The sequence below is a fragment of the Falco naumanni genome, chromosome 9 (assembly GCF_017639655.2).
Source record: "Falco naumanni isolate bFalNau1 chromosome 9, bFalNau1.pat, whole genome shotgun sequence".
Lineage (NCBI taxonomy): Eukaryota > Metazoa > Chordata > Aves > Falconiformes > Falconidae > Falco > Falco naumanni.
Genome location: NC_054062.1, coordinates 10,964,442 through 10,983,255, shown reverse-complemented (window position 1 = coordinate 10,983,255; position 18,814 = coordinate 10,964,442). Strand labels below are relative to the sequence as shown.

General features: G+C 45.6%; 1 protein-coding gene across 7 annotated transcripts in view; it reads right to left on the bottom strand.

Annotated features, from left to right (window-relative positions):
* Positions 1-450: 450 nt before the first annotated feature.
* Positions 451-18,814, bottom strand: part of CRB2 (crumbs cell polarity complex component 2) — a 73,050-nt gene continuing 54,686 nt past the window's right edge. For 4 of the 7 annotated variants that reach the window (XM_040606502.1, XM_040606503.1, XM_040606497.1 and 1 more), the window contains exons 7-13: positions 11,424-12,371; positions 10,049-10,605; positions 8,989-9,154; positions 7,235-8,102; positions 5,491-5,607; positions 4,893-5,019; positions 574-1,886 (exon numbers count right to left, since the gene is read on the bottom strand). In XM_040606502.1, coding sequence (XP_040462436.1) covers positions 1,659-1,886; positions 4,893-5,019; positions 5,491-5,607; positions 7,235-8,102; positions 8,989-9,154; positions 10,049-10,605; positions 11,424-12,371 — 3,011 coding nt within the window. In that variant the 3' untranslated portion in view covers positions 574-1,658. Of the gene's footprint in view, positions 1,887-4,892; positions 5,020-5,490; positions 5,608-7,234; positions 8,103-8,988; positions 9,155-10,048; positions 10,606-11,423; positions 12,372-18,814 lie in introns of all 7 variants that reach the window. The other 3 variants (XM_040606498.1, XM_040606500.1, XM_040606501.1) reach the window with 3 other exon arrangements.

Genomic DNA, 18,814 nt, shown 5'->3' with positions numbered 1-18,814 from the left:
GTGACTGCATGGCAGTGAGTTACAAGGGCTGCGAGCCCCTGCGTGACAGAGAGGGAGGCAGAAGCGGCGAGGCTGGGCAGCGCGCAGGTGGCTGCACCCTGTTGGCTGGTGACACTCAGCCCCATGTTCTGCCAGCGGTTCTGGGTACCCCACCGCTCCTGCCACTGCTTGCTGCCCCTCCTCCACTGCCCCCCCTAGAACTTCTGGTTTTCCCTCCCAGACTTTACTGCCCCCACCAGCAGACCGGTTTTACACAAATCGTTTATGGGATAAGCTGCAATAACCGAGCTCGTTCAAGCAGCTGAATCTTCCTGCCCAGTAACAGCAGGCACTGCCCGTGGCCTAGGAAGTAGCTGAAAGCAGCACAGACCTGTCCTACAGAAACACAACTTGACACCTAAGATAGAGACACCGCAGCAGCTCCGTGACTGTTAACGGATGACACAGCACCTGTTGTGTGACCCCAGGTCTTAGATCAGCCGCTCCGTTGGTGGCATCTTGATTACATTCCACATTTCCACTCGAGCCCCATCTTTTTCTTGACGGCTTGGGCTGTATGTTCCCTGAGTTGCTCTCCTCCTCTTCATGACAATCACCGTGGCTGCAACAACTGCAAGGAGTAGGGCAGCCCCTGCAGCCCCGACTGCTCCCACAACGGAGGAGTTGCTAAGATGCGCCCACACTGGCTGCTGTGGTAGAACAGGGTGTTACTCAGAGCTTCTGCGCAGACAGTGCTGCATTTCACATCCCTCATCCCGCCTCCCCGAAGCTGCACTGAGCCAACAGCAGCACTGGACAGGAGCTTCCCCCCTTTCACCATCATCCCCCCACCCCCCACCCCCCATGTCACAAAAGAGCCCAGGGAAGGCAGGAGCAGCCCGGTGGCCTCTCCTGCCCCACGTAAGCTTCAAGTGCAGCATCTGGCAACAGGCACTGCCGCCAGCTCCAGCACTGGCCCCCACCCCCGCAAAGTTCCGACTGCACCTCTGCTGCGCGGTACCCGTGGGAATGTCTAACAGAGATCACTTCATAAAACATGGATCGGTACAATGATTTCGGTAATTCCTGACAATCCCCCGTAACGCCCTGGCTGGCACAGGGCAGGAGTTCACAGCTGCTGTTGCTGTTGAGGACTGCTTGTGAAAACCTCACACCTGAGCTGCAAACGCTTTGAATGGTTTGCAATTATTGACAAAAACAGAACAGTATATACAAACCAATCATAAATACCCTCTGTACAACGCTCCTTAAAAGTATATATAGGTCTCAATCTGTAAATTAGTGCCTCATTTAGCCCTGCCTTTTTAACGCAGATTTTGCTACGCCATTGCTGCCTGAAAGGTGGAACAGAGCAAGGGCAACTTCCAAGCAGGCGCACCCCAGCAGCTCCTGCAGAGGGGAGGGCACGGGGGGTCTGTGGGGCAGGAGAGAGGGGAGTAAGGAGGCTCACTTTGAGCCAGCGCTGTGCAATTGACTCAATTAACTGAAACCAGCTGGAACAGCTATTGCATACACAGTCTGCCTTGTACTTCTAGGTCCATGTCTTCATTACCATGCCTTAAGGAAACTGAGATAGGGTGGATCTGTGGCTGCAAGTGCTGGAAAAAGATCAAGGTCAAAGCAGACCTTGCAGGTGCATCTCCTTGTCATGGCAGCGCCTATATTAACCGCTCTTCAGGTGGCACCTTTAGGACACTGTCCATCTCCAGCCGAGCTCCTGCCACTTCTTGCTGACTCGGACTGTAGGTTCCCTCTGATTGGCGCCTCTTCCTTGCAGTGAGAATCATGAATATGAGCCCAATACTGAGCAGCAGTAAAGAACCACAGGCTACAGGGACAGCTACTTCAATTAGTGGGGAGGGGAAGAGAGCACCTGGAGTCCCTTTCTGTAAAAGAAATTAATGAAGAAACAATGAAACTCCAGTGGTTACAATAACTTAATCTGAAGAACCCAAATGGTCAGAGGTTAGAGGGAAAAAGTTTTTTAGAAAAGCCAAAAAAAAAAAAAAAATGAACAGGCAGAAGATCTGCACCTGAACGGAAAAGGACAACAAGTACAGGGCTTGAGGGCACCTGCACAGAGAATGCTCATATTCTCTCTTTAATCTCTCTGCAAAACACATTCAAATTTATTTTATAAAATGGACTGGGTTTAATACAAAGAACAGACAGTAACAAATTCTGAATTATTTTTTTCCAATTCAAAACAAGTGACACTCAATGACACTCTTTAACTGGCAGCTTTGGTGAAGCTGATCTCAAGAGGGCAGAGATTTACCGATGGAACAGTTAATGCCATTACAATAATTCACGCATGGACAGAATTACCACAAGGAAGAAAACAAAGGATTTACTGAGCTGGGCAGCTAACCGGCGTGGAGATGGCAAAACTGAGTGCAGACAATTTACGGGACCAGTCCCAGAGCTACAAACTTGCTACAAGGAAAGCTGTCCCTTGCTAGTGAAGACAATGCACAGCTGTTTGTTACAGTTAGAACAGCAGTAAATAAGAGCCTGAGCAACACTGCAGGTATTAGGTGAGGAAAAACTGTCCAAATAATACCACACACTCTGTATTCTCCCCTCTGCTTATGGTTTTTCACACCAGGATAGCCCCTGAAGATTTAAATGCCAGTGTATTCAGCATCCACAGTGGAAATCTTTTAAGGGGCCTCCTTACCAATATCAGACTAAAACACATAGGCGTCGCTAGGAAAGATCTAACCCATGTTGAAAAAAAAAACCAACCCACCTATAAATTTAATGGAGTAATACGAATTTTCAGTAACGCCAGAAAATTTCCTTGAGCAGGGAAATGATACTAAAAAAAAGTTCAACAATGCCTCTGATGGCAAGGTAGAGAATTTATTTAGCTATTAAACTATCCATCACAACAAGATTATATGCAGCCTTGGGATTCAACACTTCCTTGAAGATTCTGGGACAGGGAGATGTAGTAAGTTTCAGGTTTAACAGTTAACCAGTCTAGGAAAGACTAGGATACAAACCCAGGACTGACACACCTTGCAGGAACATTAGGAAATCCTAGGGCAAATGATTTTAAATAATTTAAATAGTGAATGGCAAAAGCTAGATCCATTGAATTTGTAGCTCAAAACTTTTAAATTACAAAGGCACATACTTTAGTGTCCACATTGTATAAAAATGCTCTGAAACAGACTTGAAGACAACTTGCAGCAGGAAGGGGGAGGATGTTAGAAAGGTCAGTATGTGGATGGGAGATGGAGATGATAAAAGGCCCAAGTACTGAGAAGACAGAAATGTAGCCGAATGAGTATTCTTTAGATTCTGGTGGAATTAAGGATGGTACAGAACACAACAACAAAGAACTAAAATAATTGTAGAATTTTTTTCATTTAAAGAAAGCTTTAAAATTACAATAAGCCTAAAAATAAGAAATATTTCGTATGGCTAAAAATAGTATCTGCCACCTTACAGATAAAATAAAAGAATTCAAGCTTGATTATTTAAAACTTTTGGATGCTGCACAGTCTGTGCTAATGTCACAAAGCATTAGAGCGCAGGAGGAATATTCCCAGAGTACCTGGAAGTCCTTCTGCCATTGACTGAAGTTTAAGTTGACTCTCTAAGCCTGCCAAGACTCAAGCGATGTGCTGGGGTTAGTTCTGGTTTTGCACAGCATGCAGATTAGTCACACGGTACCAAGGCTACAGGAGTTTTTTTGCAGTCCACCCTCCGGCCTGCTCTTTAGTTGCTGCTGCTGGTGGGAGGGAGAAAGAGAGTGCAGCTACCATCTCTCCACTTCCACAGCTATTGTTAACAGCTAGCGGAGCCAACGGCCATCCCCTGTCCTCCTCCCTGCCCCACATCACAGGCCCTGGCCTTTGAAGAGGGAAAAGACAGATGGTTCTGCAGAAAGTAACAGGAATGATGACAGTGCATACAAGGAATCTACACAAAGTGTCCTGGGACAGAGGAGACAGAGATGCCTGAAGGAGTCTATGCATGCAAACGGGAATTGTCAGGGGTGACCTCATGGCACATGCATGACAGAACCTTTAGTAACAGCAACAGCAGCAAACCCCACCTTGGCACACAGCCGTTTCCATGCAGTGTGGGTTAGTACATTCCCAGGTTACCAGACAAGCTACCTGTCCGTGCAACAGCTTTACAGAGAAAAAGCAAGTGTATGATGTAACAACTTCCACACAGGCAGGATTCCAGCCTCAAACAGCAGTGCTTGCCTTATGCAGAAAAGGAAAAGCATCGCTGAGACTGCCCACCTGCCAGGCCCAGCAGGGCAGAAGCAGACTCAGCAGGTAAAGGATGCTGCTACTCTACTTGTACCTGAATCACTTTTAGCCAGACTTCATGTGACTGCCCTCCTCCAAACCCATCCATTTCTACCCAGATGATCTTTGGAGAGATCTTTCGTGCTTTGCAATGCTAATCCAAGATAAAATGCCAGCTGAAATTCCGTTCTCTGGGAAATTGGGTGGGGAGATATAAGTAGTATCTCCTTTTAACAGGTCCAGCTGCAGTAGTTTGATTTTACTGTCCAAGGAGTCATAAATCTATGGAAAGTTAGACAGCCCTGGAAACCATATGGCAGCCCATGCAGATACTGAGAAGTATTTGCTGCCATTGCTCATACGCTGGAGACTGGCGTGCAACAGCACCACACAGAAAAATACAATTTCCCGCTACAGGTTTCTTTAGTACCCACCAATTTCCTAACTGTGCTTAGCAGCGTGCTTTCGCCAGGACATGCAGGGGACTGTGCAACACGCAGGCAGCCTCACCATCACCCACGGAACCCAAGGACTGCGCTAAGCCCACTTTTGCTGCTCCTCACAGCTCAAGTTTGGCAGAATAGACAGGAGCTTCCACGAGCAAAGGGAAGTGCTTACGTTAACGTCGCAGCGCTCTCCCGTGTAGCTGGCACTGCACACACACTCGTATTTGTTCTCAGAGTCTTGACACGTACCTCCATTCTGGCAAGGGTTCGGATCACACTCATTTATATTAATTTGACAACTGGAGAGGAAAAGTGTATTAGAATTAAACGAAATTTCTCACATCTGTTTTTGTGCCATAGAATGTAAAATCATACAGTCTACGAAACCCTCATTTATTTGAGAAGTTCCTGTCGCATCTTTTTCAAGTGCTTTCCAGGGTCCAACAACATGAAATTTTTACCCATCCATACCAGTCCTCCTTTTGCCATTTCTGTGTGACCGAAGCCAGTGCGGGTCTCTAGCACAGTTAATGAACATTCATGAGGCACAAGGAACTTGGAACCTGTTCACACTGCAGAAATTGGTATTGTCAGCAGGATCACATCAAGCCTGCCTCTTCTACAAGTAACAGCTAGGTTACAGTTTTGGAGTTGTTTCAGTGGCAAAAGGACATATAAGAGGATGAAGCATTTCAACCTGCTCAGCTACCCCGCTGATGCAAGAACAAGCGCACTAGCTCCTTTGCAAGCACCAGAAAAACAGCACTTACTTCCTTCCAGTGAAGCCTGGCTTGCAAGTGCAGTTGGCTCCCCAGCTCTCGCTGATGCACTTGCCACCGTTCAGACAGGTGAAGTTCTTGCCACATTGCTCAGGTGGGAATGGCCATCTGTGAAAAGCAAGAGACAACAGCCCTTAAAACAGTGGTGTTGAGCTGGCAAGGTCATAAGCACAGTCATTGGTATTTCTAGGAAGGGGTTTGGCACAGGTGGAGAAGGGAATAGTCTCAGAAATCATCCATAATGTGACGGTATTACTTTGGGCATGCCCTGAGAACATGCAGGAGCCATATATCAGTACTAGGACTATACTCACACAGGTGCCTAGCCTTGCTGATAAAAACATAAACAGAGACAGGACACGTCTGGAATACCAAACTGCAGCACAGCCAGGCCACCAGAAGGATAACACAAGTACTAGGTAACTCTACACCAGAATGACAAAAGAACAACAGGAACTTCGGCCTGGGTAGATTAGAAAACTGAAGCTCAGCCATGTAAGTATTTATCTCAGTGTTCAATATTTTAACAGGTACAAGTAGATGCAAGGTTAAATAACACGCCGATTCCTACTTCCTTTACCAATATAAGACATACCTTTGTGACTAAAACATACTGGATTTTTTCCAAACTAATACAAATGCTATAGAAGTAGACCATATCAAAAAACACCCAGCCCTCCTCCTGACTCCATATCAATTTCTCACCAAATTTTAAGTGGGCTCCATGGAAGGATCATGAAGTGTGCACTGCTAAGCAGCACAGGCAGTATGGTGACGGGTAAAGAAACTTTCCTCCCCCAGTATGTATTTGATAAGGAGCAGAATACTCAAAGGGACATTGTTTTAACCAATACGCAGAAACAATGCCCTTAGACTTAGGACCAATGCCACAAAATACAACCAAGCCCTTGTTGAAGGAGTGTTCTTAATTAATCTAGGAGTGCACATGTATTTTTATCTAATATTGTAGGAAAGCATTTGGCAGGGTAAGGCTTTTTTTGCAGAGGTAGTAGCAATGGGCACCTTCATTAGCACTGGTAGGTCTCTGCTTACAGGCAGGCTGAGTAGTGCTTGAAAGTTGGCCGTGTATCACTAGTAGCAAAAATAAGCACAGTTAGGAACTCCTGCTACAGGATTACAAATCTCAATAAACCCAGTGTCAAAAGTTTTATCCAAAACAGCATTCTCAGCAGAGATTAGATTGTCCCTCTTCTGCGCTCTGCACAGGACCCATCCTCACTGGGACCATATCCATCACTCCAGGACATTCAGTGCACCTGAAACTTCAGAATAAGCTGGCTCCATCCTCTGGGGGCTTGGAGGCTCCTTGCATTTCATAAGCAGGCCCGCAGGGTATTATTGGTTTGATCTGGTTTTGTTTTGTTTAAATCAATACAGGAGAACGCCAGAGGGGAGTCAAATCCTGGAAAAGGTGGATTTCTTGGGGAATGCAAGAAGGAAGTGACAAGCAGCTACAGCACTTGCATTTTAAATGGCTCTGAGATGTAGCATAGGGATAACCCACATAAAAAGAAAGGATCCTTATCTGCATGAGGCTGAGCACCTTTCAGTGAGGATTTGGATCCAGACAGCACCTTTCAGTTCACAGCAAAATTTAGGTGTTTTACCTACCAGATACTTGCAATGAAAAAGTGTCCTGAAGTATCCCAAAGTAAAAGTTCGGTTCATGTGGGGGCTCCTCTGACCCCTGCATCAAACCAACCAAGACACTTACTCGCAGCGAGGTCCAGAATACTGAGGCGGGCACTTGCAGGAGTAGCCATAAACGCCATCAATGCAGGTAGCTCCATTCAGGCACTGGTGCCGCACACAGTCATCAACATTGATGTCACACTTCTTCCCAATGTACCCCCGGAAGCATTCACACTGAAAATCTGCTACTGCATCAACACAGTCCCCATGAACACACGGGTTTGACTGGCAGTCATCAACGTTAGACTCACACAGCAGCCCTGCCCAGCCAGCACTGCAGGCACAGCTGAAGGAATTGAACAAGTCCTGGCAGGTGCCAGCATTGAGGCAAGGGCTAGAAGCGCAAACATCAGCCCCAGTGCAGCCCAGCTGGATGGTCCTTCTGCTGGACTGCTGGAACTGTTCTGGCTGGGGGTACACGAGATGGGCAGCAAACGGCAGGTAGATCCCCCCTATCTTCACTTGTCCCAGACAGCCAGTGAAATTTTCAGCTAGAACAATTACTGCATTGTTCTTCAGGAAGTCCAGGTTCCCAGCACTTCCCTGCAGAGTTGTATTAACAGACCCATCCAAACGAACCAGCCACCTGGAAGAAAGCGCAGATGGCTCTTCCATAGACACAGAGATGGTATGCCAGGCACCATCCGTGACGGACTTCTGACTCAGAAAGCTGACACCTTCGATGCCGTTCCCACTCCTGATGTCCACGAGCAGGGAGGAGTTCTTGATAGCTATCTGGAGGGAATCCACTTCTTCCACAGCCCGCAGCAAAATAGCATCTTCATCCCTGGTTCTGAAATCCACACGGAGGCTGCTCAGAGTTCGAGTCACTGACGTATTGGTGGTAAATTCAATAGCAGCATAACTATTAAATGTTGCATTAGCCAGACCTATAAATAAAGGGGTAGAACATAAGGGATTTGAAAGACAGTTGGTGTCATGTTTGAGACAGGCAGACTCCTGGCACGTTCCCTCCCTTAAGAATCATGTAAGCTTAGTGTGAGTAGGATTACAAGCCTACCTGCTGGCATCCTTAAAGCTCTTCCTGTTTACAACTGCACCTCTAATAATAATATCAAGCTCCTGCGTAGCAATTTCTACTCATTAGTCTCACAGCACTGCACAAAAATACAACTATTCCCCTTTTACTGCTAGAAAAACTAGAACATAATACATCAGGAAATAAAAACAGGAAAGTAATACATCCAAAGCTGCTGAGGTGGCCAGTGACAGAGCCGGGAACACCCCAACATCCTGAGTTCCAGGACACTTTCTACCCATGAGACAACACTTGCTCCGCATCAGGGCATCACTAACTAACTAGTTTCCTTCATTCTCCATGGTTCTGTCTTAGGAGAAAACTGAGACACATCTGCAATACTTAATTGGGTCCTACTTGGTGAAATAACCCGACACTCTAGAAATGGCTGAACACAGAGAGCAGCATAGGCCTTGTGCTGCAATGATAAGGTAGGCAACCACTCCACAGAAGTAGATAGCTCTCCCCTGATCCCCTTATCAAGTCAAAGCAACTATCTGTGAAGAAAACACCTTTGAGTACCATCTTTGCTCTGTCACAACCTGGTGGTAAACCCCTAAAGTACACGCTGCCCTCAAAAGTGTGTGCCTGGGCATCATTCCATTTCCTTTCTGCGGCATGTTTGCATTTATCGCAACAGTACAAACTGGGAATACTGATCATAGACAGTGAACAGCAGGGATTTTACCAACATGAGAGAACAATATTTTACCAACAATTGTGAGAACAATACTTACACACATATCCTGCCAGGACATCTATACAGGTGGTAGCTTCAGGACATGGGTCACTTGCACACCAGACTCTCTCTTCACAAAATTTCCCAGTGAAATTTGCTGGACAGCTGCAATGGAAATCATTCCAAGTGACAATGCATCTGCCACCATTCTGACATGGTTCAGACTGAAAAATAGAACGGCGGAATTTAGGAGCAGTGTAATTCAACTTTGGATCTAAGAGAATGTGGTAGAAGGAAATGCAACAACAAAGATTAGTACCAGCAGCGCTTGAATCAAGCAAGAAGGTTAATTAAAACAGTGACTCAATAGCAGCAAAAGAAGCACAAAGGTCTCTGCCCGATAAATTCCTGACACCCTGCCTATCCTGTGTGATCAACCCTGCTGATGAATAGAAACTCCCCAGGCAGAGCCCCACCAATCTGGAAAAGAACACAGCACAAAAGCAAAAGCAAGAAACAGATGAAACAAGCTGCAATGCTCCTGAAAACCTCACCAAGTTCTGTCGCTAGAAGGACACACCTAATACCAGAGACAATACCTTACAGCACCATGAGCAAGAAGGGCAAAATTAGGGAATATGGCCTCTCCATCTCCACGGGTGGCATAAAGGAGAGAAAACTTCTGATCTAAGGGCACCATGGAGACAGTTCCTTGAACGGCTGTTGCTGAAGCCACAAATGCCTGGGGGAAGAGGTTGCTGTGCAACTGAAACAGGAGGAAGGGAGGAGGTGGAAAGGTTACTGGTGAGAGGCTGGAGCCTGGAACATCCATGTGGGCTCAGCAAATGGAGGTGGGCAGCACAAGAGCCGGACTGCCCAAGTTCAAACAACTACAAAAAATACCAGGCAGCTAAAGAAAACTTGGTGCTTAAATTGTATCTAGTACACCGAGTGACACAGAAGCATACAGGACCACACGTCCTTCAATACTTGAGAAAAACAACCACAAACCAAACACTTCTCGTCTTCCTGATATCAGCAACAGTCAAATTTTTCTGTAATCACAGAACTATAATAAACAACTACACGTATGTATAGACAAACGAGAGACATCATACCTTGCAGGTGTTATCAGAGATGCAACCATTCACAAGATTACCACTTTGAGAACTATTGAGTTCCTGTGGCAGACTGTAGTTCTCAACCTGAAAAAACTCTATTTGGTGGCTGTTCAGTTGGATGTCTTGCAAACAGCCTTTAAAATAGCCTCCCCACGCATCACTGCTGTCTGGGTTAGGGTGTCCACCAATATACACTTCATAACCAGCTAGAAGAGGTCTTGCTACAAGCTGTCCTAGCTCCACATATGCATCTGATTGGTGAGCACCAACAATTCCTCCTTGGAAAGACAGAGCTACCAAATGTCTTCTCCCATCAACTAAATTTTCTGGGAATGTCACAGTATCTGTCGATAACATCTCTATCTTCAGCTTGCCGTTCTTCAAGTATATAGTGAGGCAGGGGTCAGTTTTGTTGCTGATTTGCAATAGCAAACCGTTAGGTTTCCGACTACGAATGAAAAAGGAGATGTTGAAGTTTGCACCAAGGCTATCAGAAAGGGTGAAAGAGGCAAAGCTGGTGGAATTCTCTAGGCCAAATGTTGCTGCTGGGCGCTCTGGAAGAGAAAAGAAGTGCACATCAGCTCAATGACAAGGGGAACGCAGCTGGCACAGGGATATTCGAAGCTGCAGCTCCTTATGAATGGGGCAAGATCGTTCTTCCCAACATCTTCAACATGCATCACGGTAATTATGCTCTCTCCCCACACAGGTCTGTGAAGTTAAGAAGTAGGTGAATGTGCCCTTGCTTTCTCTGGAGGATGGGAATTCAAGCACCCAAGTAGCAGAAGAGGGAAATACAGGCCTAGCAGATTTACTCAAGGACTTTTAAGCTACAAAGTTGCTTTTAAAATTCATAAATTTGGTAACAGCAGAATAACTTTGTACTTGCCATGTTTAGGGCTCAGGAGTGAAACAAAAACCTGGAACAATATTAATATAAGCCTTGCAGGAACAAAAAAAAATGCAAATATATATGATTTTAACTCAAAATTGTCAAAGAGCTTCCCCTTAATACTTCGTGTTTTATCTATAAAGCAATACATTCCTATTCATCCCCAACTCAGAAGTTCAAGATCAACTTTTCACAGTAGAACAACTTCCCTGCCCTCCTGCATTCACATAGATCTGATACAAAGGTGAAGTCAGAGCCTCTGGCTCAACAAGGAATAACCACAAACCTGACAATCATTCCTGCAGGCACAAGTGACAGAAAAGGGATCAATGAGAATTTTATTCACAGAGGGTTTTGCTTTAGTTTTCTCACTGGTCTAGTAGAAAGTACTGCTTCCAGAGCTAGCATCAATGCTTATGCAGTATCTTTGAAGCACTGATCGACAGAGGAACTGCCAGATGTAAATCATGTGGCACTTACCATATGAGCAAGCTGGGCCTCCATAAGGCCTAGAACAGTCACACTTGAAGGTTGCCCAGAGGTCCACACACAGCCCTCCGTGCAAGCAGGGCTGGGAGAGGCACCACTCTGTCCGGTCACAGCCCTGCTTCACTGGGGAGGACTCGCCCACAGGCAGATCCACCGGGAGCACAGCTTCAGCATCTACCTGCAAGTCTTCCACGCAGCCGACAAAGCCTTGCTGGCTCTGCGTGTTGTTGGCCATTGGATCCTCAGCACCTCCAACATACATGTTCAGGAAGGCATGCGGGACCAGAGCAGCGCCATCTGGGACAGGGGAGCTCTGCAGGCAGACACCTGCACCGCAAGAGTCATGCCAGAGCTTTAGCTGCAGCGTGCTGTGCAGAACAACTTCAACTTTATGCCACCGGCCATCATCAACTCTCAGCCCCTCCAGGAGCAGTGGGTACCCCACATCCTCCCTCTTCAGTCCCGCATGCAGAATGCCGTCAAAGAGCTCCAGGAACAAGTATTCAGCTTCATGGCCTCGGTAAAAAAGGATAGCGCTGGGCAAGGTAGTTCGGAACCGGAGGGACACGTTGGCAAGCTGATCTCCTGCTACGTCCCTCCTGCTCTGATTGTTCATGGGCAGCTCAATGAGGAGATACCCTCTGGAAGCAAAGGAAAACGTTGTTGGTGTTGAGCATGTGGCATCATAGAAACCAGGCTGGCACTGGCACAGGTGGCCGTGGCTCTCAGCTTGGTAGGTTGGGATGCACAAGGCCTCATTTTGGCAGTCGTGCGTCTGGCACCCAGTGAGCTTGACAGAGCAGTTCTTCCCTCCCCATACAATGCCATCCTGGCTAGGGGCACAGTGGCAGGTATAGTCAGCAATGCCATCCTCACAGACAGCTCCATTCTTGCAGGGACCCTCCTCACACTCATTGATGTTAACCGCACATTCCACACCTGCGAAAGAGATTTAGAAATGGGATCTCACTGCAGGGGACTGTCACTCCCTTCCCCAGAGAAAGGCTGCCAGGCACAGACCGCCCGCTCCCCAGCACTGCCGCTCGCAGGAAACCACCAAAAGACCAAGACCTGCTAGCATGAAGTCCCACGCTCGCTAGAGTGGCCCACCACTGGTATAAGGGCAAGAAAAACATCCTTCTGTGCTGTCCTCCCAGATGCTGCAAAGGTGGTGCTCTACAAAGAGCCTCAGCCAGTCTGCCTACATCACCCAACAGACCACTCTCTCTTCCAGACCACCTCAAGCACCACAGGTCATCAACATGCAGAGGATATTAAAGGGACAAACCAGCACAGACAAGGATTTTATGCTTTTTTAATAACAGATTTACTACACCGAAACTCAAATTAAGTCTATAGATCTGACGGGAGCATGTTCCAGGCACCATCGTTGCAGACAGCATTAAAATGGGAAGTTACTAGAAAGCCTCAGTTAAGAAAATCCAAATTCCCAGATGGCCCTCCAGTTGTAAAACACTCACAAAACTCAATTCATTATCAAACCAAAACATGCTCCACAGGCATTTTGCCATACTTGCACTAAGTTGATTTCAGTTCTGTCCAGTCCCGCAGAAGTGAACTGGGCAAAAAGTACTGCATGGCCGTTCAGCTGTCTCCTCGAGGCACACGCACCCCAACCGCGCTCAAGTAAATTACAAGACATTACACTCAAATCTGGTTAATGAAAATCTGCTGTCATTTTCCTGAGCATCTCCAGACTGACAGAAGAGCCCTTCTGAACCAGTTCACTTTATCTAGCCCATAACACTGGTTTCCACTAATCTTCAGAGACAGTCACACAGATAAACCAAGCATGGATTATCCCAATCTAATAGCATTACACGCCGAATCTAGCTAGCAAGCACAACGAGGACAGCAGAAAGAAAAAGAAGGAATTTGCACACAAAGGAGGGGAATCAAAACACAAAAGACATTTGTAAAAAAAAGCCATGAGACAGAATGTGCATGTCAAAGAGATTAGAGAGTTGCCTGAGGGAAAGAGATGAGGGGAGATGGGGCATTAGGAGCACTGGAGCTGGACTTGACGTGTGATTTAAAGAAAGAGAAAAAAACACCACACCACCACCACCCCAAACTTATACTCAAGAAGCCTATATCTTTGCTATGTATTGCTGGTTTGTCCCTCCTCCTGCCCCAGCAATGCCTCACAGGCAGCCCTGCACAAATGTCTAGTACCCTGCTGCCTAACCAAGTCGCCTTACTCCTTTCAGACCCAGTTTTTAGCTGCTGTTACCAGTGCTATCTCTGCAGATAGGCGGGGATTCAGCACCAGCTTCCAGCTCCAAAATGTCGGTTTGTGTCAGTGTAGGGACATAACACGTATGGAGCTCTGAGAAGCACTGGAAGAGAAATGGAAGGCTCTGGTAACTGCAATTGCCAGCTATGCTAGAGCTGTCCTGTAGGCAACATTACCTCTGATTCCTCTAGGACATAGCTCTCTACGGACATAAACTAGAACTGCTCTCTGTAGTGCCTGTGGAAAAGCACTGAATTTGGCCAATAACCTCTGCCTTGAAGAGTCAGAGCTGCTAATACTACCTCAGCACAGCCTTTTTTTTCCAGCTATTAATGTCTGGCTCGCTTAGAACAGAGAACTTGGGGTATGATCTTACCTGTAAAAAGGAAGCAGCAAGAATGCCAGGATAAAATTAATATTTCAGCACAAATTTATGGCCACACTTGAAGGAAATGTGTTGGAATAAATAAAGTGTAATGGACATCTCTCGGTCTGAGAAGCCCAGCCTGGGAGAAGATGGGAATACTTCAGCTGGAATTAAGAAAAATCAGTAGAGCAGTAGAACTACGTGGAACAGCTTTTCCGAGTTATCAGTGGATTGGAGGGCTCCCAAAACTGTAGGGGGCAAGTTTGCAGTCAGATTTAAGAGGAGAAGCTGTTGAATGGTGTCAGAAAGATAGGTTTGGTATAGTCCCAAAGCCTCTAGTTTCAGATCGGAGCTGTTGGTATTTACCGGGGCGATAAGGAGAAGATAACACCGGTTTGGATAACAAAAGCAGAGAGCTGTGAATTTTTGCATTTCTGAGAAGGCTGGGAGGCAGGGTCGAAAGCCCCATTTTCCCCCCCCCATCACATTCCTAGCCTGACCACATCTCCTCCGGCCAGTGCACTCTCTCCATGGAGCAGCAGGAACACCTGCCTAGGCTGCTTCCCAGCCTCCCAGCCGACACCTGTGGGGTGAATGCTTCACACCAGGTGGCAAATTAGTCCCTACGGTGAGTGCACAACCCCAGGCTGGTGGCTAATTAAACACCAAGCTTTCCCATGGGATGCAGCTGGTTTGATTTTTTTACATTTGTTTGAAAAGGGTGAAAAGAATAAGCTGACACTTCAGGTCTTTACACACTGCTGTCCAACCTCACAGCTTACAAACAGGCAAAGGAAATGTTCAGCAGCAGAAAGGAGAGCAGCTCTTCCCAGAGGAACCTAACGCACAAGCATTATCTTTATCGCTGTCATTGTTTCTGCCAGCAAACAGCCAGCCTTCACAGGGCTCGAGCAGGAGGAAAGGTCCTCTAAACCAACACCTAATGTATTCTTGCTTGCCTAAAAGCCAGTGCAGGGCCAGATTTGAATTTGTAGCAGTTTTTAAAACAAACTGGTCACAGAGGAGACTGTGCAAGAGTTCTAAAAATCTGGCTAACATTTTTTCCTGGAAGCCAATGTCACCCCCTGCTGAACAGTAGTTACCTCCTTACATGACTTACAGTGACCATACCCTTCATCAGCCAGCTGTCTTCCCCTCTCTCCTCCATTATCACCAATGATTTTTGTCAGCTGTGAACATCTCCAGGTTGTCAAACTCTTTAGTCACACCAAAACAAGGGAAAAGGAGGTATCTGTTGCATATTGCTTCCTAGATGCTAATTTCAGCACAGCAGAGGGGTCTGTAATTTTAGGGTTTGGCTGCAGATGATAGACTGTAAATGAAGAAGGCGATGCCAGCAAAATAAAGGAACTTCTCCCTACTTCAGAAAAAAATAAATTGTTGCTGTAGGCCTTTACAATATCCAGAAGTACAGGTCATTTCCTGGATGTCCATTATCCAACCTTTTCCAAGACGTGGACAGTTATGTCTTTACAAAACCACAGGAAAGCCAATATTAAGAAGTAGTTCAAAAGTAGTATGTTTCTTTAAGAGAGGCTTCGGCACTCCCTTTCAGGTATATTAAAAAAAATAATAATAAAAGGGAGGAACAACTCCATTTGATAAAAACAAGTTACTCTTAAGTAGTCTCCTCTGTTCCCTCTAACTTTCTTAGCTCAAATGTTTACTATTATTAAACCAATAGTAAAAGCAATGTTGGCAACCTAACTCTTTACATCATTAGGAGACTTTAAAATGTTTAATGAGTTTCTTATCTAGTTAAAGACTAACAAAAGCAAACCAGTGGAACTTGTTATCTGAAAATCAGAGAAGTGTTATTTAAAAGGCTGCTGTCCAGAGACAAGTAACATTCCAGTTAACTCAGCAGTGTTCAAGCAGCCCCAAGCTAACAGCCCACAGGGCTCGGGTCAGGAAAAAACACTCAGAAAATGCTGGGCTTTAACACCCTGCAGTATTTTCAAATACAAATCTGTTCAATAGATTCTAAAACATTACTGATGAGGTGAGAACAGTCTTGTTTGATAGGTACAACTCTTATTAAAATCCATATAGCTCGCCATTCCCTGAATGAGGTAATCATTTACTGACTACTATTAATAAACAAAGATTCACTGTCTACAGTGTAAGAATTATATACTTGAGCAGACACGTAATATGTTAAAATAATAAGAACATATAAAGAGAGATATTCTAATTTAGCTGTCATACAAAAAAAAAACTTGGAAGGACGAGGTTTATTCATGGGCCCAATCTTGAAACTTGCAAGTTCAGTGAGACTTCCCAGCCCAAAGCGGCTTGCCCTCTCTGTAAAACAGCTGAATTCCTAGCAACCTTTCCCGGTGCATCCTAATTAGGGTTTGTATTATTATTATCAAAAGAAAAAAGGAGGGGGGGGGGGGGGGGGGAGAGAGGGGGGGGGAAGAAAGAATTAGCCGCAACGAACAGACCCGACACAATTATATTTGCACAATTACTGCCATTCCCATGGCAACACGCTGCTGTGACCTCTCTCCCACCGTGCACTACTACTCGAGGAGGCGGTGGGGGAGGAGAAGTGCACAGCCCAGCAAAGGGCTTGTCCTCCGAGTTAAAACAAAAACTACTTCTCAATAAAGGAGTTTTAAACCATTAAAGGGAAAAGGAAAATTACAAAAAACATCTGTAAAAAGCAAAACTACCGTTTCACCGAAGTAACAGGGGGAGAGCCGCATGTTTATACAGTTCCCCCACCCAGGAGCCAAGACCCATGCCCTGGAACACCCCGGGTTGATGGCGGAGCCAAGCCAGGAGGCACTGGGAGCCCGCCGATAGCTCCGCACTCAGTTTGCGGCAACAAGGACATTCCTTGCACTGACGTTTCCAGAACAAAACTTCAAGTCTCTTCAAAATAAAAACATTCTTCCTTTCTAGTTGATTCTTGTTCCTTCTCATGCCTCCAGCTCCCACTAATCGCACAACCAGCTCCCTGCCCCGGGCAGGCACGCAAACATTCAGGACACACTGCAGTTACTGTATAGATCTCGTTACCTGCGAGCAGAAAAATTCCCTCCAGGATCAGGCGCATCAGCACAGATTTCATGGCCGACTCCTTGTGAACATTTGTGACAGTAAAGGGGGAGAAAAATGGGGGGACTGGGGGGGGGGGGAGGAATGATAAAAAAAGGCTGGACTGAAACGGCAGAATGTGTGTAAGCGCTCCCTGGTGCCAGTCAGACAAAAAGGGATTGGAGATGAAACTAGCCAATATAGAAGAGACCTGCGCTGCAGTAAGATCTAATCCAGCCCTGCTCTAAACCTCTCCAGCTGGCCTCTGTCAGTGCTGACATGAAGAATGCATACTCACAGTGTATTCTCGCTCGGTGCATTACAGTAATACCCTGCAGTATCCACAGCATTAGCTCCAACAGTAAAAAGTCAAAAGACAATCTCTTGCCCTCGCCGCCTCCCAGGTGAGTCTGCCAAATTCCATGAATAAGGCCAAACAGACTTTTTTCTTTTTACAGGCCAAGCCAAAAAAGCTGTATTTCCACCACTGTGTAATATCCAAATCATACAAATAAGGAGAGTTCCAAAGGCAGAGTGCAACCTGTGCCCTGCTGTACATTCAATACTGACCTGACCAGGGACCAGCACTCCGTGTAGCTCCCGCCCTCCACGTGCCCTGGTCTGTACATCTGTAAGCACAAGCGTTTCCGCTCTGCAATAGCCACGAAGGAAAGTCTCAAGTTTTAACCACCACGATCTGTTTCTCTGAAGTCAAACTGAATGGTAGGAAATGCCCTGCTTTATGCTGACTGTAATGGTTCAAACATGGGACTGCAGAATCAGAACTCTCTCCTCATTAGCAACCTTATAAAATTAGCTGCTGCAATCTCTTTTTTTTCCTCTGTGGTTCTGGTTTTTTTGTTGGTTTTTTTTTTTTGTTTTTTTGTTTGGTTTTTTTTTTTTAAATGTGGTTGCTTTCATATCATAATGTTCCTGGAGGCAGAATTAAACTTTCATGTTGTAAGGAACACAGAGAAGGTTCTTATTTCTGTGAAAAAATGTTATCTGGGAGCTTTTGCCCAGACTTGCAAGTCTCTGTTAGTATCAATGTCAGGTCCAAGCAAACAAAAACTCCCACATGTCAGTCTGGAATCTGCATTAGCAGTATCACTTTAAGATATTAAAAGAAAGCATTCCAACAACTCTTGCAGCTATTTTACTTCCTTCGTTTCACTCAATCCAAACATGCCAGTCAATTTTACAGATATTTTAAGTAGGAAAGATATGGCAACTGTTTGTTTGGAGTCAAAACTTATCAGACACTCATATTTGCGTCCTATGCACACACATGTCTATCCCAGTGCAGATTTTAAATGCTACCTATATTAGCTAGTATGACCTTTCCGTTATTGTTCAAGAGAAAACAAATGTGTAGCCTGTGCCCATTCAATCACCTACTGCAACAATAAAGTGTAACTGTGAAGACTGGAGAACCTTAAATCCCTTTAAAAATATCCATATTTTGATTTATACACACATACATGTATATGTTTACATACACACATATCTATAGTGTTGATAGGAAATATATTGTACCAAACCCACATAGCATAAGTCAGCGCAGATTTTCATCCTCTACTAGTCACTACATCTTTTCAATTTCATTACATGAAATATTGCTAATTAGAAACTGTGATTGCTTCTTTTCCCAGGATCAGTTTAAGGATATATAGACTTGGGTTCTCTTAGTGA